Here is a 22,316-nt window from a genome sequence, read left to right as displayed (position 1 = left end):
TAGGGCAATAATAAATTACAGTTTGACATGAACTTTTTGGCATGAAGTATTTCAGAGTTTAAGAAGTTGGAATACACACAGGTTTAGAAGTCAACATAGCATGAAATAAAGTGCCATGATCTGGGGAGCCTGTTCTAGTGCCCAACTACCCTCTGTGTGATGATTTCTAATATCCAACCTAATCTCCCCAGACACAGCATCATGCCATTTCCTTAGGTACCAACACTGCTCACCAGAGAGAAGAGATTGATGCTTGCTCCTTTTCTTCTGCTGGGAAGGAAGCTACAGAATCCTCTGAGGTCTTGGTGTCTCCTCCAGGCTAACAGACCAAGTGACCTCAGCCACTCCTCATATGGCTTCTCCTCAAGGCTCTTCACCATCTTTGCTGCTCTCCTTTGGATGTGCTCTAACAGCTTAACATCCTTCTTATATACCAAAAACTGCAGACAATGTTTGAGGTGAGGCTGCCCCAGTGCAGAGCAGAGCAGGACAATCCCCTCCCTTGCCTGGCTGGCCATGCTGTCCCTGATGTCCCCCAGGACAGGACTGGCCCTCCTGGCTGCCAGGGCACTGCTGGCTCATGGACAAGTTGCCAGGACTCCCAGGTCCGTTTCTGTGGTGCTGCTCCCCAGCCACTCATTCCCCAGTTTGTCTGTACATGCAGGGATGCCCCATCACAGGTGCAGAACCCAGCATTTGCCCTTAGACTTCACATGGTTGGTGATTGCCCAGTCCCCTAATTTGTTGAGGTCTCTTTGCCTTTGAGGGAGTCAACAGCTTCTCCTAATTTTGCATCATCGGCAAACACTTATGGCAGAGTATGATTTATTTTGATTGTCCTTTAAAATGCTTAGTACAAAATACATTTCTCAAATATTTTTGTTTAAAAATATGATTAAATAGATTATAAAAAAGACCAGCTACTTAGTATCTACCTTCTTTGACTCTGCTGGGAGCATATTGATTTATGCTAGTTATCTATATCTTAAATAAATTAGAATGATACCATCTTAAATTAAGAATACACATTTCTTTGTATGCTTTGAAACCCTGCACTAAGTAGCAACTATGAGTTGAATATGGAGCATCTAGGCTTTTATAATCTCAATATGTGAATGCTACAGGACAAACACATGCTCCTGTGTCAAAAAAAAGCTTACAAGTATCAACTCATATTGAAAAGTCTGTCAATTATGAGAGAAAAAATTAAAAACCCCAGAGTACTAGCACTTTCTATTAATTATTGAAGAATAAATTTGTATAGAATAGTAATAAAATCCTTTATATAAAAGATACTAGTTATGCAACACATAGTGTAGAAATACTGTGATATCAAAGAAGATTTTAGCACAACTTACTAGTCTATTTTTAATTTTCTGTATATATTTTGTCCTGTTGATTTTTACCTAACAATTTCTTACCAAAAAAAAAAAGTAATTTTTCTTTCATTTTTTAGCTCTGCTATATCGAGCTGTGGTATACAAAACTGCGTGAAAAATTAAACTGTGTTTTAAGGTCCTTGAACACCATAACTTACTTCAGAAAAGTTGGCTGAAATGCAAGTCTGTGCCTATAATACATTTGAGAACTCATGTCATGGAAATAATTGTTTCTGTGGCTTTTATTTCCTAGACATATGCTCAGTTAAATTATTCCATAGTAGCTATCTCCTATTAAAATCTACACTTAGGGGTTGCAACAACTGAATAATTTGATTTTTTTATTACATTTAAATGCTTTTGATATTTTGCTGTTTTAGGAAACTTTCCCTAGTGAGCGTCAGTCTCACACTTGAGGAAAAAAAGATGTATAATTCTAAAGTTTACAATGTTGGCTTCAGGCTTTTAAAGCAGGATAATTTTTTAAGTTCCTTGTGAAAGCCCTTTTCTTTTTTCCCTCTTTTTCTTTAAACCATTTGAAGATAATTTAGTGTTGATGAAAAGATGCATTGTGATAGTAATGGAAAGTGGGTTTCTTCTATGCTTAGAGCAAGTATACAAAGACACTAAAAATAAAGTAAAATTTAAGGCAATTAATTTACCCAATGAACTTATTTCATATGTCAGCATTTAATGATTTAAATGATGCTCATTTAAATTTTCCCCTTTCTTCTTACTTTTTTTTTCCCTAAGTATGAAGTAAAAAGATCTGTTGATAATTAGACTCCACAGGTCCTAGCATTTATACATCTAACAACATCTACTTCACATCCACTGAGGGATTTATGATCCCTTTCAATTTGACATTACCTTTCAATTTCCTGCTAAACCAACCATCAGAATTGCTAGAGTCACACCAGAAGAACATTCAGAAACATATTGCTGATAATGTTTGCAACCAGTCCAAAACTAATTGAAAATGTATGTCTTTGGTTTTTCTTTCCCCTGCTAACCCAGAACAGCAAATTCTGCATTTCTCTTGCTGTGGTCTTCCTACTTTTCACTGAGCATCACAATCAGACACAAAAGGCTTTGCATTGATTCATTAAATGGCTAAAAGCTGTTCCAGCTCCAAACTGGAAGGCAAGAAATCATTGTGGAAGGGTACAACAGCATGAAATTATCATTCTTCAATCTACAAAGTGATACAGAGCCATTCCATGATTACTATCTGTTGACCTGAAGTCAAAACAGAGAATAGATATACCCAACACAGCATCCCTAATATAACCTCTTCCATGCTGTCTCCAGAATGATAGCAAAGTTAATTAATTCCTTGCTCAAAGACAAAAAGGGGTCAAATCAAGAGAGGAAATAATTAACAAACCAAAACCCTCCACCAGAATTAAATCTCACCTTCAGTCTTTTCTAGAAAAAACATATATTAGCAGAAGACTATGTACTCCTTGGTGAGGACTGTAACAACTTTTTCTGATATTTAGATCCTTTATTTTCCTCACATGAATTCCTTAAATTCTTTTCTTATCTTGTTTGTTGGTGTTCTCTCAATCTCTATCCTAGGTATCAATGCTGCACTCCACAGGAGTGGCAGCAAATGGAAAAGGGGATGTAGGTCACAATGTCCACAGATAAATGTCCCAGCAACTAGAGAGACCTGACTGTGTTTATCTTTCCCCAGAGAATTTAATTCTGAACATGAGTGTGTGTGTGTGTGATTTCTTAGCAAATGTTTGACTCCTACGTGTGTGTGTGAGTGTGTGAGATTGTGTGAGAGTCCCCGTGCTGACACGGGGACTCTGGTACAGGCTCAGCCTCACTAGCTGCCAGACCTGCAGACAGGAACAGCAGCACAGCAACCATGGAAGCAGGATGGAGAGACCCCCAAGTTCCTAGGCTGCATCTGAGAGGGCTTCAGCAACTTCAAAGAAGAAACCCTGGCCCTGAAATCCACAGATTTTAACAGCTCATAACTTGCTAAACATGTTCACTTTTACTACCTTTGAATTAGATATGCTAGTTTTGATTTGATTTGCTTTGAACAGCTTTTACACAGATCCATTAAGAATACAAAACAACATTATTTTCATCTCTTTGACTAATATCTTTTTTCACAGGAACACAGCATCTGCTGTAGAAGATCAGAGGTCCATTTAATCTAATTTTCAAACACTTTGTGCAGTGAGATGCTATGAAAGCTGTCATGTTCAATGGTTCTGCTAACAAACCCCTCATTTTAGCAATTATTAAATTATGGATCTAGGATTCTCTGAAGACTGGTAAGAATAGAAAACTCAGCACCAAGCATGGGACATGTAGAGTGTCCTGAGTAAGCAAGTATCATCTACAAGCTGAACAGCTGCTGCTTCAATGAATGTCACCAGCAAAAAAAGAATTTCCGGGTCCTTAGTGACAGCATGGAGAAGAGGTGACAGCAGCAATGAAGAGTTTGGGTGAGAAAGCAAGAGAGGGCACAAACTGAGACCTGGGGGATCCTGTGGTGGAAACAATGTCTGCAGAAGATGAGCTGGCTGAAAGAAAAAACACAGTGCTTCTTCTGCAATGGCCAGGGCTTCAGTGTTCAACTTTTAGGTCTGTGCAATTGAAAAAGTATGTGCCTTTATATGTATGTGCACATATACAATATATGTATGTGTATCTATTTTTTAGTTAATTAAGAGAATGCTATATAGGGTTTAGAAGACTGACAAATCAGGTCAGTTTTAAGCTTTAAACCCAAACATTACTAAATCTATTTATTAACAACATATTTTGTGCTAATAATTACTTTTCCCCTATTACCAATCACCACAACATATACAAAACTGTCAATCAGTAACATTAATATCCTATTCATTATTATGTAGATCATTTATTATAATGATCAAGGATTTTAGGATGACACTCTTGGCTATGGTCGTTATCTGTTCTAAGTTGCTGAGATTAAGATGATTAAGACCAAGAGACTTTGAGAGAGCATTTATAACTGAAGAGCATTAATTTTATTTCTTCTTTATTTTTTCACTATGCCTAATGTTTCTAGGCTATTTGGTTCTCCCAAGGGGAAGCAGGCTCTCAGCTGTTCCTAAAATTGTTTATATTGGGTTTTTTCTCCCCAAATCATCCTGTATGCAATACATCTTTGTCCCTTTGATGATCACAGTCCTCACACACTTTGTGAAGTGGTTGTGCACAGTTCTGCCACCACAGCACTAACCAATACATAATATTAATGCTTTATTTTAACTTATTTTAGCACCCTTACACTTGAGTTCAAGGCAAATTAATACAGATTACAGCATTTACATTTTCTCATTGACATAGGCCTCTGCATTGTCTACAAGGTATCTGGCACCAAGTTAAGTTATTTAAACCCGAAGCTCAAAGTCTTGGCTCCAGGCAAAACACACAAAGAGCCCTGGGCATTCAATAACCAGACGCACACAACAGCCAGTCCTCTGACTAGAGAGTTTCCAGAATGAGCAATTATAGAATGATGAAAAAAATGCATCAAGAATTTACATGTCTGATTCTCATCCAAAGGGAAATTACTTTATTATGAGGATTATCAGCCTGGAATTCTCTCATGGACCTTAGTTCCTAAACAATTTCTATAAGAAACACAGATGAGTCATTTATTCCAGAGGATGCCTGAAAGGAATTCTGCTTAGCAAAAATCTAAGGAGTAGGCAGCTTGCCAGGATTTGGGAGTCAGACTGGATGCTCAGCACAGGAGACAGACTGCCTAGAAAGCATGGACACTGATCAAAGAAGAAAAACATGCTTTGTCCCCCTGAGAAAGGCTCGTGAATAAGTATTAGATGATTAATTCACTTAAGAGAATAGAAACATGTGTCTAGTCCTGAGTAAGTATGACATAAAAATCTTACTAAATAGTCATTACAGAAAGTAAAATTTAGTAAGTTTCGACTTTTTCACTTTATTCAGAAATATTTTCTCATCTCTTATATTTTTTCCATTCCATAGTTACCCCTAAATTTTATATGTAATGTGGGCCTCACATGAGTACATGGCATCTCCCAGTTTGGTATCATCAGCAAATGTTCTAAGGGTGCATTTGACTCCTGCACCTGGATCATTGATAAAAATATTGAACAGAACTCACCCTAGATTTGAAGCCTGAGGGACACTTGGTACAGCCAGATGTAGCCCACTCACTGCAACCTGTTCAGCCTGTTCTTCATTCAGGTCACCACTGAACTTGCTCATCCTACAGGTGGACAAGTGGTTGAGCAAGATGTTGTGAGAGACAGTATCAAAAAGCCTCACTGAAATCCAGAAAAACCACTTCCACTGCTTACCCTTAATCCACTGTGTGGGTGACCTTAATCAGAAAGATACCAAATAAGGTAGGACTTTCCCTTTGTAAACCCAAGTTTACTGTGCCTGATGATTGCATTGTTCTTTAAATGATTTTCAATACCACCCAGTATCATCTTCTCCATTATATTTCCAGGACCTGAGGTTAGACTTATATGTCTGCAGTTCCCTGGGTCTTCCTTCACGCCCTTTTTGCAGACTGAAGGAACTCTGGACAGCTTTCTGTCAGCAAGAACCTTGCTGAACTTCCAAGACATTTGGTAGATGACCAAGAGGGGTCCTTCCATAATATCCACTCCTTCAGTATTCTGGGTCGAATCCCATCAGGCTCCTGCACTTACAGACATTCAACTGATCCAACTGCTCCCTCAAAACTTCAGTGTCCTCCACTGGAAAGCCACTGGTTCTGCAGCTGTGGTCCTCCACCTCAGAGGACCACGTAGCCCAAGGGCTTACCAGTATTATCTGAGGCAAAAAGCCCCAACATTGAATGCTGTGGAGACCCTGGGGGGCATTCCCTGGCTTAGGGAGACACAGGAAATTTACCTCAAAAAGCTGTTAGACCCCATGGGCTTGTTCCCCTGTTCCTATGTCTGTTCCTATGTCCCTGAACCACTCCCTCCCTATTCCCTGACTGGCCCTTATCTTTGTACTGCCCAGAGACCAGGTTCACCCCCAGGCCCCTCAGAGACCCACAAGCTGGGGACCTTCCCTCTGTGGGTGCTGGGACCTGAACATCTCACTGCACAGCTGAATAAAACATCTGTGGATACCATGCAAAGGCCCTTTTTACTTCCTTACCCTGGACTTTACTAGCAGCAATTCAGGCTGCAACAGCATCCCTCCACCTTTTCTTCACCCTTATTTGTCAGGTGACAATCAAGTATCAATCAAACATTTTCCTTAGACATCTCTTGCTGTTAGTATATTTCAGAATATCTCTTTTGTTTCCGGACATGACACTGGCCAGTTTCAACTGTATCTGAGCTTTGCCCTTTTTTCTCCCTGAGTCTGTGAACTACATCTCTGTAATCTCCCTGTGAAGCCTAACCTTGTTTACAGAGATCATACAGTTTCTTTTGCCTCTTGATCTCCAGGAGGAGTTCTCTGTTCAGGCAAGATGGTCTTCTACACCACCTGCTTGCTTTATGGTACTATCTATTAATGATACTGAAAAATTATAAAGTTCCTAAGGTATATTTTGTAATGTGCTATTTATTTTTCATCTGATTCTAGGCATACTCCAACATTTTAATGTGATGAAACCAAATTAATTGAGTAGTCTTTCAAATATTCAACATTCTTTCCAACATATTTTCTAGAAATAACACTGAAATATTTACAGTAGTGAAATTTAACTTTCTCTATTTAACGATTGTAGAGCTACTGAAGATTATTTTACAGTCACCTGAGTCAATTGTCAATTTTTCAATATATTCAATATCTAAGTATCTAATAATTTTTTTTTTACTTGTAGTCCTTCAATGTTTCTAGTGCAAATATATTTTCTCATTTAGTATAAAATATTTGTATACCATCAGTTGGATCTCTAAAATACTTCTGCCAGAGGATATTGGGATTTCAGAAAAAAAACCACTTGCTTATAAATGAAAAAATTTTCTTAAAAATATGAATGGACTGAGATGCATATAGTTATATGTTCAGCAAGACAATACAATGCAGTCTTTTTTATTTTGTTTCTATAATAATGGCAAACACATATATAGATAGACAATATGCCTGAAATAAAATTCTAACTGATTACTCTTTCAGAACTATAGCTAACACTTTAGTGGGAAACTGGAAATCCTAAAGCAATAAAAACACATCAGTATGGAAAATAAAAAATTAGTGCTTCTATATATTAATACTATACTTTATTGAAGTACTTTATTTTTAATAACTTTAATTTTTAATAACTGAATTTGGAGGACTTAAAACAATAGTTCATTCATGAGAATGAGTAATATAATACATTCTATATTTTTATGTAAAAAAAGTAATTACAGAATAGCTATAGAATCAAAACTAGTGCACATATCATGTCAACAAATTTTGCTACTAATGAAACCAATAAATAGGTAAGAAACAGCACATTCAAGTGCATCAAACTACATAAACCATAGATGTATAGGACTGAAAAGCATAGCCCACCACCTGAAACAGACTAGGGTACCAACCAGCAAACTGTCAGCAGCTTCCCTCTATCTTCTTCTGTCTCAATTTTTGCACTTTTTTTCCTACCCAAACTGGCTTGATCCCTTCATCTGCCCACCTTTGGTTCCATAGTAAGTCTTCCACCACCCCAGCATGTTCTTTCCCTGTATCCCAAAATGAGCCCTGTCCCCCAGGGCAGGGACCCCTCAGCCTGTGTGTTGTCCCAGAGGGTGATCCCCAGGGACTTGTGGTGCTTTATCTCACCTGGGGCTGATGCTCCCCAGGACAGCTCTGAAGAGCTCAGGGCAAGGGCTTGTGGCTTCACACTCCTCTGTGAGGGGGAAGGTAAGCTTTTCATCACATCCCTTAACACAGGTCAGCTCAGATCTGCATTTCAAGCAGCACAAAAAATTACAGCATCACCACATCAACACTCATTAGCTCATCATTCTCCAGGTGACGTGATGCCCACATAGAGAACAAAGCAAGAGACAGAGCTGGTTGTGAAATGCTATTTAAAATCAGCACTGATATACTCTTCACTGTAATACTGCACTCAGCTAAAAGGGGAAGGGATTGAAACATTATAAATCATTTTAGAATGGAGTACAGAGAGAAATAGATAGCAAAAGGGTCTAGCTGTGTTCATGCATACCAAGTATCTAGCTGAAACAAAATAGCTTGACACTAGTCCAATATTCTTTCCCACACACTTTCTTTGACCCTCCCTCAGCTTCTGATCAATGTCTAACATTAAATAAGATGAAGAAAAGCCTGAAATGTTTTACTAGGCTGCCTCGAACACTGCGACAAATTAATAATGCAGTCGTGAATCGAAATTAAATCTTAACTGTTTATCAGATATCCTTAAGTTCCGGTTTTGCCTGTCTTCTTCAAGATTAGTAATTACAAACACTTGCTACCAGAATTTCCTAAGCTATCTGTAACTTTAAAATCTCAACATATGGCTCTAAAAGCCATCAGTATATGTTAGTTGTGTAACCAGAAATCTGTCTCTAAACCAGGTTATCAATTGTCTGTCACGTCAAAAGACATTAAGTGCTTATCAAAGAATATATGGCAGGTAGAATGCCCATCTTCTTTCTAGCTACAAATTAATTATAAATGTTCTTTATGTAATTTTTAGTCTGAAATTAGAGTCAGGGTTACCAATATTTTATGGGTTTAGGTTATGTAGAGCTCCATGCACTGGTTAAAGCGAATGTAAAATACTGGTTCAAGCAAGGGAAACCTTCATGCAGAATAACAGAGAAACAGAGGCCTGCTAGATTTGTTCTAGATTTGTTTCTTCTCTGGAATATGCCAGAATATTTATATCCATAACTTCTGCAAGTATTATCAAGAATAATTAATAATTTTATATCTATGGTGTTTATCTTCCCTGTAACTTCAAGAACCATACAAGGACATTGAAAACATTGTAAAAGATAATACAGAAAAAAAAAAACAAAACAAATAAAACAGTCACATAAATAATTAGAGAAAAACCTGGGATGTGAGAAAATTTTTTTGTACAAACAATTCTTTTCACCCCACCAGCGAACAAATAGAAGTTTACAGACAAAATCTACACTCACCAGTGGAATGCATTTCAGATTTGATCAATGAAGAATGATTGTACATACACTGCATTTCATTATTACTCAATAGCAGTAAATAACTGACATGTTTAATATACCTTAACTATATCTCAATCCAATGCAAACAGAAAAGTGGAATTTGGAAGGACAGTTAAACATCCTCCCAACCAGCTCACAAACTTTATTACCTACACAATCCACTAAATAAGCAATTTTTTTTTCTTCCTGTTTCAGCACCTCACTACCCTTTCCTGATTTCTTTTCCTCCATATATTGCAGTAGTACTATTATGACAGAATGATAATATTTGATGCAATTCTGGATAATTCCCTTTAGCTTATTACATTAGTGACAAAACATAGCAATTATTTTCCTAGCACACTTTTTTCCCTGCAATATTTACCTTTTCTTCTCTTTTGTTCTACTGACACTGCAGTAATTTCCTATAATGGAAAACAATGGTATACAGAACTCAAGGTGATATTCTGTCTTGAAGTATATAATAAATAATTTTATTTGGTGCAATTATCATATTAAATTATTTTCTAAACTTTCACCATTCAAGTGTCCCTTGGAAAGCTTCCACTGCACAATGCTGTGCTGCCTCATATTCATGTGGGAGCTATCACGTTGTTATACTCTTTTACTTTGTATCTCCACAAAAGCATTGCATTGGGCAGAATAAACATTGGCATTTTTGGTCACGGACTGAAAGTGCTAAATTACTGGAGCTAAGGGGTAATACAGCTAGTGTTCAAATGGGTATCTGAACAGAAACCAGTCCTTTAGCAAAGACAAGGGGATCAAGATATAAATTCTGCCAAAGCTAATGGCATTGCACATTCTATATAAAAAGTATTCTGCCTGTGTAAAGAACTCAGACACTTCTGGTTTTTACATACCCTATAGGATTCCCAAATCATCCAACTCTGCTGACAAGAGATGGCAGAGCATTACAGCAGTGACAGCTTTTGCTGAGAATGCCCATTGTCTAAATATCAGACAAACACAACTACACACCAACATCATCTTGATTGATCATGACTGATAAAATACAATACAATAAATTTAATCACTAAGATAAGAAAAATCTTCTAGCAGTAGAACAAAACTAATTCCTTGTATTCCACTTGAAAACTGTTTTATGGTACAACATCTAAATCAGAAAACATTGCATAAAAGAGAATTGCATTCTCTGTCTTGTCTGCAAACAGATATTACATGTGGCCTCTAGCAGAATACAAGGAACATTTAACAGGGAGTTAACAAAATCACAACTAATTCTGATACTGAAACATATGAACTCCATCTCCCTGTGTACAGTGCATCTGAAAGAAATACTCTTTATTTAAGTCAGAATTGTAGTGGGTACTCTTGAATGTCGCTGGCAATTAGTTTTCTTGAACAGAGATATTTTGTGTTAGAGTCAACTTAGAACCTTACTTGTGAAAGCTTAAGTGGTCAAGAAGAGGTCAGTAATACTGCACTTTCCCCTCCAGCTTTCTTCTTTTTCCCTTAATGTATTTACTTTAATGCATCTTTTCATTGTTTGGGTTGTATTATACTTAATCTTCCCACTATGACTGTATCCTAGATTGTGAATATGAAGCAGTAACAGCAGCACATCATAGTGTCCCGATATTGTGGAAAGATCTCCACACACTTTTCTATTGAAAATTCATTACCTGTTTCATGCAGTAAAATTATTCTAGTCTGAGTGAAGTGGGGGTGGCACAATGGTGTCCTCCTCTTTGTGACCTCCCCTGAAGGACTCCAATACATGTTCAAAAGCCTAAGTGAGGAAATGGAAGTTTACAGCATATTTGTAATACTCTCCCAGTGTTTTCAAGACTGTTAGGTCTCACTGATACCCATGCAGTCTGTGTTCTGCGTCAGAGTTCGGACCAACTATCATCCCAGTGTTTATAACCACATGGACTAAGTTATGGGAATAGAGAATATTCTGCATCCTGTCAGGATTTTCAAAAGAATTATATGATATGAGTGAATGAATTTTGTATCCCAAGTCAAATACTCATTTTTTAATATCACTGCCTATATGCTTTGCACATGCCTACATATGCTGTCTGTATTTGCAAGCATTGTGCACCATATTATTCACAGCATTATTTGTCACAGAAGACCCCACTGCATTATTTAAAGCAGAGCAATCAGTCTATCCACAATTAGAGTGACGTTACCTGGAAGCAAAATGTAGGAGCTATTTAACAAAATACAGCTACCTCACACATAAGTATACGACAGTGAATGAAGAATAACAAATGCAGCTGAAAATGTAGGAGGAATTCGTAATGTAATTATTAAACTTAAATTTGATCTGCCTTGGCAAAGTGAACAGGGAACTGTGAACAGGGAAAATGTGAATACCAATAGTAACACGTTATTCTGTAGAACTATTTTGGTGTACTTACTTCTTGGAGATTCAGAGGCAAGTGTCTGCTTACAGATAGTGTAACTAAGGCATCACAGCCTGTCAGGTCTGGAATACAAGTTTTCCACTAGCAACACTGATATTCATGTGCCTGACAGGTCAGACAGTTAAGTATCTGCCCATTTCTGATTTCAGCACATTTTAAAATTCTTGGGAGTATTTAATCATAGTGATTGACTTAATGGTCCTTGCCAAGTCACTTTCATCCTTGACTGATACCCAAATGATCAATAAGCTTGACCATGCCAAAAGTAAGAACAGAGAGAAGAGAAAGAGAAAAAAAAGAGGGTGAGAAAGAAAAAGAGGAAGAAAACATAATACACAAAGAAAAACAGAGTAAAGAAGCACAAGAAGGAAAAAGAGAAAGAAAGAAAGAAAAAAAGAAGAAATTGAGGGGAGAAAGGAGCGAAGGAGGGGAGAGAGAGAGGGAAGGAAGACAGGAAGGAAAACTAAAATGGAGGAGGACACATTCTGAGTATGAAACATACAGCATATCTACAACTTGAACCCAGAATCACACAGTAGGTTATGGGACACTGGTATTGAACAACAAATCAATCACAAGAAAAATGCAACATCATTGTGTTGGAGGGTTGGGGTGGGGGCCAAACTATGAAGAAATTCCAGGCCATCTCTAGCACTAATACTACTAAAGGTGCCTAACATTTGCCTTAGTACCCAAAGTGCTTTTTAAAAAATGCATCTAAATTACTTGAAAACCTAAGGGTCATTGAAAATTAGTAGGAATTTCACCACCAAAAAAAAAATCTTTACTTTCTTTTTTAACTCTAAGGAATTCTTTGTTCATGTTGAACTCCAACTGATGAGCCAAAAGTTCATTTTCAGAAGTAATACAGGTAATTTGCAGCATAAATCTTGTTGGATGTCAAAACAAATGTGCCTTCTAATGACATTAAAGTAAGACCTCTAAATAAGTTAGGTATTGAAGTACTGAGCAACGCAACGCATGAATTAGAAATAACAAGTCTGTATCTTCAGTATCTATTTTTTATACTGTACAACTGATATTTACCCCAAGGGATTTTAAATTTCAGAACCAGAAAGCGTTCTTGGGGGAATAAAGGCAGAATTTTATTCTGAGGACACACACACCCCAAAATACGAATACTCAAGGTGTGGCCATCTGTGCTGTTCTGAAAGCACAGGTCTCCAGTTCTGAATTTCTCTTGAAAAAAATGGATTACAAGTACAAGAACCACTTGTTTTAAAATTTTGAAAATTTTAAATGAAATTTTGTCATAACACTGATCCTAGCATGGCACTGCCCTTAACACCAACACAAGGCTCACATCACTTGAGCAATCACATTCTTGTGTCACTGCAGAGGAAGCAAACAAACCCACCAAGTTTCAATTACAGCAGTCACAGTTCAGGACTTATGTGTCAGCAAGAGAAGGCTGTGGATGCTACATAGGGCTGTGAAACATATACCTTGGCTTCTCCCCAGTCAACAAACATGTATGGATCCAATGGGACTGGTTAGTGTCAGCACTTGTAGCTGAAGTATTCTTTCCCCAAACATTGGAGCTACAGAGGCGAGTACAGCCAGCCATATGCAGAGCCACACTCTGAATTGCTGCTGGAAGACGGTTTGGTTTTAAGTACAGGTGGAAGAAAGGTGCATATTGCTCACTCTGACATCACATGGGAGCAGAATCACAGCCATGTAAACCTCCTCTTTCACACTGTGCTTTGGAAGTAAAGGGTGAATCTTTACCTTTCCAGATTTCTTCAATACTATTATCTCTGGGGTTGTGGCACTACTACATACATTGTGTATATATATAAATAAATGGTCATACAAGTTCATACATGCACCTACACCTATTTAGAAAGTCCCAGTTCACATTCAAAGTTCCTAACCAGGATAGATCTTTCCAAAAATGCACTCCACGCATGTAAGACACACTCCCACACAGTTCAACACAGGGAAATGCAAACCCCTCTGTGGACACACCTGCAAAGATACATGCTTTGTTACCAGCTGCCAAAATTTCCCAGCTCACACACCCAGGTCCATCTCCATCGGCACTTCAGACTATGCATCACACATTTAACACGTGTGCATGTGCACACATGCACCATATCATCCATGCAACACCTTATACACACAAGCCTGCATGAATTTACAGGTGTGTGAACAAACCTGTGTGCACACACACACACAAGACAAAAGCAAATCAGATGCACACATGTTTTTGCACACGTGTAAGAGCGCATTAGAAATACACAAAACACACGTACACAGAGGCACCGAAAGAATCCATGCATCCTCACACAAACACAGAAGTGTGCACATATGCACAAAACACGTGTGCGCACACACCCGCACTGAACCACACAAGTATTTGCACACGTGGGCACACGCACAAACACACAGCACACGCGGGCACCCGCGCACTCACACTCAGCACGGCGGCACACACAAGCCCACACCGACACTCACACGCGCACCCAAACACACACTCCGCCCCCGAGGGAAACCTCCCACGCACGCACTGCGGGGCCCGACACAGGCACGCAGCCCTTACGCGCAGAAATGCACCCCCACCGCCCCCGCACACCTGGGACAACACCCCCGCACCCACCCACGTCCGCGCCTCCGCACGCCTCCGCACCGCAGGCGGTGCCTGCCCGCCCCCTCCAAAAGCTCCCCGCAGCGGAAGAACCGCGCAGCTTGCGCGGTGGTGGGGCGGGCAGAGGAGGGCAGCCCCAAGCGGGGGTTCGGGTTCCCCAGGCCGGGCAGTGCGGGTCCCGCAGCCCCCCCGGCCGCTCCCCCCCCGCAGCGCCCCCGCCCCCCCCCCCCCCCCCACCCGCGGAGCGGCGCGGCGGCGCGGCCGGTAGGTGGCGCCAGCGCTCTTCCTGGCGGAGCTGCGGCCGCGCCGCCCCCGCTCCTCTCCTGGCCCGGCCCGGCCCGGCCCGGCCCGCTGGGAGCCACCGCCCGCTGGGGCCCGGCCCCCGCCCGCCGTGAGAAGGGGTCCCCTCAGCTGCGCCCACAGTCAGCAGGGCTGTGCCCGCCGCTCCCCCGCGCCCGGCCTGTAATTAATGTCCCCGCGAAGAGCAATCAGGCTGCGCATCCCCGGGGGCCGCGCACGCTGCCGCGGGGTGTGTGCCCGAAGGCGCTGGCGAGCCGGTGTGTGCGAGCCGGGGCGGCGATGGCAGCCCCGAGCACCGCAAGTGCGTGGTTAATAACGGGGCTGTGATTGCTGCCGCGAGCGGCGGCGGGATGGGCGAGCCCCAGGCTCCGCCGGGCGGCGGGGGGATCCCGCCACTCCGTTATCTCCCGAGCCGTTCTCCCAGGCAGAACTGATCCTCTTGAGGGAACAAGGGGGTGGGGGGAGAGTCTCAATTGCAAATACTGTTTGGAGTTTATAGGCGAGAGCGTCTGAGCGTTGAGGTGCTCTCCCGTGGCTCCCGGTGGATGCTGTGAGGAGGCAGGATTGTGGTGGGTTTCGGCTGTGCAGGGAGTTGGGGTAGCGGCGGGGGGGGGGAGGTGGGGAGGAAAAGACACGATCGAGAGTAGCTGAGACTTTGTGCCCCCGTTGGAGAGATGGTTGAGTCCTCGTCAAGGTTGCTGTGGTATCCCAGAAACACCATTCACTCCGAGCTGTGACCGCGCACCATCAACAGCAACAACTCCGCTGCGCCTGGCCGAGGAATAGGAATTAGGAGCTCTCAAGAATAATATGAAAGGGATCTGCAGAGGGGAAATCCGTGCAAAGGAATCGAAATTAGCAGACTTTTGGGAAAGGGGATGTACTAAATGTGGCCGGCTGGACTTCATCCTGGTGAAGAAAATGGAGATTAAAAGTGGATTTACATTTTGGAACCTCGTCTTTTTATTGATGGTTTCGTGTGTGAAAGGTAGGGTAGTATTTGAGTGGTATATTTTTAGGGGTCCATTTGCTTTCTGTCAGGGCGTTGCAAGCTCTCGCCTTATATCAAGATGTATTTCAAAATATATTTATCTCTTATTTTATATTTTTGCCCTTGGTACTTTGCAATGGAAATATCTAAACGATCGCTAAGGCGGGGAGGAAAGAAGGAGTTGATTCAGAGCTCTCTTCGGAGATAGGAAATGTATTTGCTTGCCAGAGCTGGCGTTCAATGCAGTGACTGAGCTGGGGCTCAATAAATATTCTTGCAGTATGCTCAAACGGAGACGTGAGTTGGTTCATATAGCCTCTAACTAGTGCATATTCAAACAAATCCCACTGGTTCACTTTTTTTAAGGTGACGATGATGTTTGTGCCGGGTGTGTGGGGGGATTACCTACAATTCTGGTTTTCGGTCGAGCAGCGGGATCTTTGCGGGAATGCCTGTATCGATGCACTTATTAGTTTAACCCGTTGCGTGGGGAAAGTTACGGAGGAGCCCAGCGTACGCGTAGCCGTCTCACAGCCCGAAATGCGCTTCACGCTCAGCTGTCTGTACGCATGCAGGGCTCCCAGGCTGTCGGAAAGGTGCGTTAGTAATTCAGCCTTGGTCTGTCGCTGCGTGCAAAGATCGACACCTTTTCTATTCCCTCCCTTGGTCCCTTTTCTCTGAGGTGTGTGAGGGAGTTTGGGTGGTGGGTTTTGTCTCTATTTTTTTTTTTTTTTCCGAGGCAGGGGCTATTTTGCTTTCTTCTTGCTTCTGTGTTCATGAAAGGAGGGCAAAAAAGGAAATGTCTAGTTAGCGGCATAAATATCTTCACTAAGTCTGTGCTTGCAGGCAGTTAAGGGAAATGCTACACACAGAGAAAAGAAGAAATATGTGGCTTGAATAATGTGCACCTGCAGAATTACACAGGCATCGCTAAACAGTGAAGTGCCGATCCCATCACGCGTGCCTTCAGTAAAAGGATCTATTCTGCTACTCCCCACAGTCGGCTGCCTACCCGAAATAATCTCCCCTTGTTTGTGGCCAGTGATTAATATCCGATTAATCACCCTTTTATCCCCCTCCTCATCCTCATCCCTCCTCCCCGCCACACTCATACACTCCCAGAATATTTAGTAGACATTATCGATCCCCTCCGAGTTTTTAGACTTGGTTATCGCCTACAGAGGTTGCCTGCACGGGTGGGAAGGAGGTGTCTTGTGGGGGTGGCATTCAAAGGCGTGCCTTCCTGAGCTGGCGCTGGCTTGGATGAAACAGTTTATTGTAGAGCTTTGCAGCTGCTTTTCCCCCCATTTGCATCGCGTTGAAAAAGACAATTCGCGTTTCACGGGGAGGGTCTGAAGGGCTTTTACCTCATCCCGCGTTATCCTGACGCGGGGTATCCAAGGGGCTTGCCTGCGACGTTTATGCACATTGTAATTAAAGGCAGCCTTTCTCTGTTTGCATCTACTGAAGGGAGCCGCTCCCGGCGCTCTGCCCCGGTCTGGAGAGGATTTGCCGTCAGCACCGACCCGGGCCTTTGGGGGTATTTCCTTTCCCTGGTTCAGCCTTCTGCCATTAGCGCCTTCTCGGTGCCGGGTGCCAGGGTTCTCCAGCCCCGGGCTGGATGCCGGCCAGGCGCGCTGCGCTGCGCGGGGCCCCGCGGGCGCGGTGCGGGGGCTCCGAGGCGGCTGCGAGGTGAGCGCGAGTCGCGGGGCGGCAGCATCCGACCGCGGGACGCGCTGGGCGGCCGCGCAGCCGAGCGGCTTCCCCAGCACCTGTTGAGAGCCGCCGCTTGCCCTAGGGGGTGGGGTGAGGAAAAAACGCTGGGCAGCACAGAGTGCCAAAGCTGCGATGAAGCACCAGAAACAGCCCAGGAAACGGGGAAAAAAGGGTTTTGCAAAACTGGCCGTTTCTCCTTCTTCCCTTTGTTGGGCCTAGGCTTTCCCGGTGCCGATCCTGGCAGTTTCCATAGACTTCCTTTGGACAGGGGCGGTTCACCCAGAAACTGCCGACCCAGGAGATGAGATTTTACATTCTGGATGTGGGTTCCTTTAGGCAGCCAAGCCTTACAGAGCTGGCGTACACTCACTGCAGCACTGCATTTATTCTGGACTTTTGTATTAATTCTCTCTCCACTCCCGTGAATGAAAGCATTTTACTTCAATTTACATTCCCATTGGATCAACACAGCTCCTGCCCCCAGAAAGCAGAGGCAAAGGATGAATGAATACTTGCCCACATAAAACATTCCAGATGTTGGGAACAAGATGACTCTCCAGATCCTACATTTGCTCTACCATTGCTTTGCAAGGCCTTTTCATCACACTCCATATCTACAAGCTCTAGCCCATAACCTTCCTTGTTTAAACACTTCTACAGTCCAGCACCACATTTTAACACCCAAACTGTTGCTGTCATTCCTGTCATCCAGACTATTTCCATAGCTTTGCTTGATATCTGCCTCTCTCAGGCTTTTCCAATTTTTGTCATTGTCCTGTCATCGTTTCCCCAGTCTTGATCCACAGCTCTCCCATCATTACAGGTGTCAAACTATCCCAGGATGCTTAAGGAACCATGTTCACATCTGGATAATTAGGCTTTCCTTGGATATATTAATATGGACCAAACAAATCCTTCACGTTTATCTAAAAATTCATTACTCTTTGGAACTTTCAACAATACTTGAAAGGGGTTAGAAAAGCTGGGAGAAAGCAGGAGAATGTGGAAGAAAGGAAATTGTCAGAACTGCTGAGGAAGGAGTGATAGGAAGAGCTAACTAAAGAGGAATTGTTCCTTTTTCAATTAAAATCTTGCTTATACAATATCCCATTTATGCCATAGAACCATCTTCAACAAAATCTTTCTTCAATAGACATGGAGTAAAAAAAGCAAAGAAATGACACCACTGAAAACTGAGTGGCATAAAAGACTTTAAAACTAATGCAACAAACATCCACGATCCAGCCTTTAGAAAAGGCCAAGCAGAGTGATTCCTGATCAGTTACAGGGGTGATGAATCCTGTGCTCTTCCCTTTAGATGAACGAGGCGCCCAGGAAAGCTCCCTCCCCTCACACCATGGGAGAAATGAGAAGCACCATTGAGGCTTGGGAGATACAAACCGAGTTTAGAGGAGGAGGGAATGGAAAACTCCACTGTCCAACTCCCTTACAGAAAGTGAGCAAAAGGGCATAAAAGAGTGGTGAAAAAATTAGGCAGCATCAGTGAGCTTTTCCTCTTGGGATTTAGGAGAGGACTTGCATGCCTTCGGTTTGGCACCTCCTTCCACCAAAAAAAAAAAAGAAAAAAAAAAATCTTGCGATCGTTAGTGGAGGCAAATCTGAGAAGAAATCAAGGGAAATTACCAGATTCCACAAGATTCCTCCATCTTTTCTATTTGGCTGTCTCTCCAAGAGAGAGAGCACCAAGGTCGACTTTTGTCTGCCTGGCTAAAATGAAGCTTTGCCGCTGCTGTTGTTCCTCTGTTCCCCTCTTGCAGTTGTGACAAGCGGAACAAGGGCAGCTTTTAGAATGAAAGGGAGATGAAGCACTGAGATTTTAAACGGCTCATTGACAAGAGAAGTGATGAGAAAATGAAAAGCATTTCCATTTCCAGTGATGGGTACCTGGCATGTGGGAGTATTTAGCAGGGACAAAGCGTGCCCTGCTTCTTTTAACCACCTCTGCAATCTCCCTTTTCTCTCATTCCAACCTCAATCCCGCTCCCTTCAGGCTCTGCCAGCCCCTCCCCACCGCTTCCTTCCCAGTCACTTGATTTATGGAGTTACTGACGATGGGTATGGGAATACTGGAGGATGGCTTTCCCCAGTGGGGCACGGGTGGGCGCAGCGAGGTGCTGGCTCTGTCCCCGAGGCGGGAACGGTCGGGAGAGTAACAGCAGGTTCAGGTTTCCTCATATCCAGATGGTCGATGCCGGTGCTGCATCTTTGTGTGCATGTGTGTGTGTGTGTGTTGTGTTAGTTCGTGTGTTTGCGTGTATGTACTCATGCAGGGGGATAGGGACACATTGACTGGAGCAGGGACAGCGTCGTCCTTCCTTTCCAACTCCTCCACACCCGCTCCCCTCCTCTAGGGCGCCTCTTTGCCGTAAGCCCCCGCGGGTGACACGGGGCTGGCTGTGCTCAGCGGGCTGCGCACCGCCACTCGCCTGTTTTTCGAGCTACGCAGTTCTTCAGGGTTGCAGGCAAAGTTACCCTCTGGCACCCCCGCCTTTCTCAGGACTAAAACACGGCACGGCCGTGCCCCCGCTTAGCGCTCGCCTCCTCCGCCTCCTCTCCTGCAGGGCAGCAGTGGAGTAGCACACGACCCCTCCCAGCAGCGCCAGCAGGGTCTGTTTCTCCTTTCCCTGCCGGTGCCACTCGGGACTCACAAAGGGCTCAGGAGAGCCTCACCTTCGCTTTCCTCTTTCCTTGTGAGAGGCAGCAGTCTGAAGGCGGAGCCGGCTCGGAGCGGAGCCAGCTCGGAGCGCCGCTGCCCGCCGGCAGCTCCACCCGCGCCCCGCATCGGCACCGGCCCCGCAGCCGCCCGAGGTGACCGCACCCCCGGGCTCTCCTTCTGACAGAATTCCGTCCTTTGGCTTTGCTTACTTCATCTCGGTCACTCCTGCACGTCTTCGGCTCACAAGTCGATGGCGGCTCTAGAGCGGTCGGCTGATTGTTTTGTTCGGCTGACACACAGAAATAGCCCCTCATTCCCCAAGCACAACCAGCCTGTTCCTCTGCGGGAGGCTGAGCTCTTCAGCAGCCATCCAGGATGGAGAGGGACAGGCTGTACCTTCAACTCCATTATCAGCATCTCAGTTTGCAAGCACCAGTGCATGAGACCTAAAGAATTCTGTGGATGTGCTCCAAAATTCCTCCTTTTCCAAGATTCCTGAGCAGAAACATTGCAGAATCTTGTAGTTTACCGGTGGTTTTATTTCCTTGTTTGTTTGTATTTGGGAGAGAGGTGTGGGGGAGAGTGGTTTTGAGCAACAAGTCTAGAGGATAATTGCCCATCTAGCTTAGTGCCCTTTATCTCCAACCACCACAATTAGCAGCAGGCTAGTGAAAGACTGGAGAAACACAGCAAGTGGAGTGACTAGCACATCCTGGATTTCAGCAGCCAACAGCTTTGGATCTCCTAAGATACAGGCTGCTTTTGAAACATCACATTTGGAAAGGCATGGACTGGCCTGTGTTCCTCTCATTTGTCCGTTGTCTTTCGTTCTGCTGCCTTTTTCCCTTGCTTTGCCCTGCCTTGCCTTGCCTTCCTTTCCTGTTCCATGCCATGGCATTCATAGAAATCCTGCATTCTTTATGCTCTTCATCTGGCTGAAAGCACTGGTTTGTATGAACATTTGTGATAAAACTGGTTGTTGTTGATGTGATGTGAAGGTCTACCCACAAAATCTGAGGTTTGAAACCATTGAATGCACATGTACCTAGTACAAGAAACAAAATCACATACTTGTTCAGAGAAATTTGAAAAAGTTTTAAAATATCCCATGGGGATGGTTCAGTTTGCCTGGTTGTAACAACTTTTCAGAGAAAATGTTCTGAAGAATAAGACAGCCCTGTGTTGTAGCTTTTTTTTTAAAAAATACTGTCTTAGACACTGTCTGATTTTCAGAGGTATTGAGCATTTACAATTTCAGGTGGCACTAATAAGAGTCTGGGAGACATGTTAGCACCTCTGAAGCAAGGCCAAGTGAGTCCAGCATTATGATACTGAGACACAGAGAAACAGTATAAGTAAAAAGAAGCATCTAAAAATAAATTAAAATTATATATAAAATTTTAATTCTACAAAATCTGATAAATTGGAATGATAGAAATAAGAAAGGCTTTATGATCTGCTGTAAAATTGTTTGGTTTTTTTTTTTTTTTCCACTTACAGGAAACTTCAATTCTAATTCCAGGGGGTTGTGATATCTCAGCTTCAACTACTTGCTGATGCATATCATTCAGCTTGTGTTTCTGACCATAATGGTTAAAGTTGGAAGGATAGAACAAAGCCTTTGAGGGAAATTAGCTTACCAGTTACTACAAAGCAATTTCCAGGAAAGAGCAGTCAGAAGAGAACAGACAACTTGGTCAAGGATGTTGGGTTTTTTCCTTAAACCCCTATATTTTTAAGGCAGATCTTACTATGTGAGATATTTGAAGAAGCAATTTTTAAATCACAAATCAGAGACACATCTGATAAAATCACTTATTGCAAGGCTATAGACCTTACCTCAACATTTTGTTTATGAAATTTCCATGCTAGAGTTTATTGCAAAAATCCAGAACTTTTACAAGATTTAGACACATGATGCCTTTTAATCATCTTTACAGAAGAATATTTCCTTGTCAATGAAATGGTGTAATTTCTTTACAAAAAAGGATAATAATTGTCTTTATCTAAAATTCAAGGGACAATATTTAGCAATTATCTTAGGCCTCAATAGAAGAGGGTGTGACATGTAATGCACTAGTTTTAAA

General features: G+C 42.6%; 1 protein-coding gene across 3 annotated transcripts in view; it reads left to right on the top strand.

The window, feature by feature from the left end:
• Positions 1-15,528: 15,528 nt before the first annotated feature.
• The window catches only part of CSMD3 (CUB and Sushi multiple domains 3), a 579,290-nt gene continuing 572,502 nt past the window's right edge, over positions 15,529-22,316 (top strand). For all 3 annotated transcript variants that reach the window (XM_050970810.1, XM_030234789.2, XM_050970809.1), the window contains exon 1: positions 15,529-15,833. In XM_050970810.1, coding sequence (XP_050826767.1) covers positions 15,656-15,833 — 178 coding nt within the window. In that variant the 5' untranslated portion in view covers positions 15,529-15,655. The remainder of the gene's footprint in view (positions 15,834-22,316) is intronic.

This window comes from Serinus canaria, chromosome 2 (genome assembly GCF_022539315.1).
Source record: "Serinus canaria isolate serCan28SL12 chromosome 2, serCan2020, whole genome shotgun sequence".
Taxonomy (NCBI): domain Eukaryota; kingdom Metazoa; phylum Chordata; class Aves; order Passeriformes; family Fringillidae; genus Serinus; species Serinus canaria.
The sequence above is the reverse complement of the archived record's forward strand: the minus strand, read 5'-3'. Positions and strand labels throughout refer to the sequence as shown.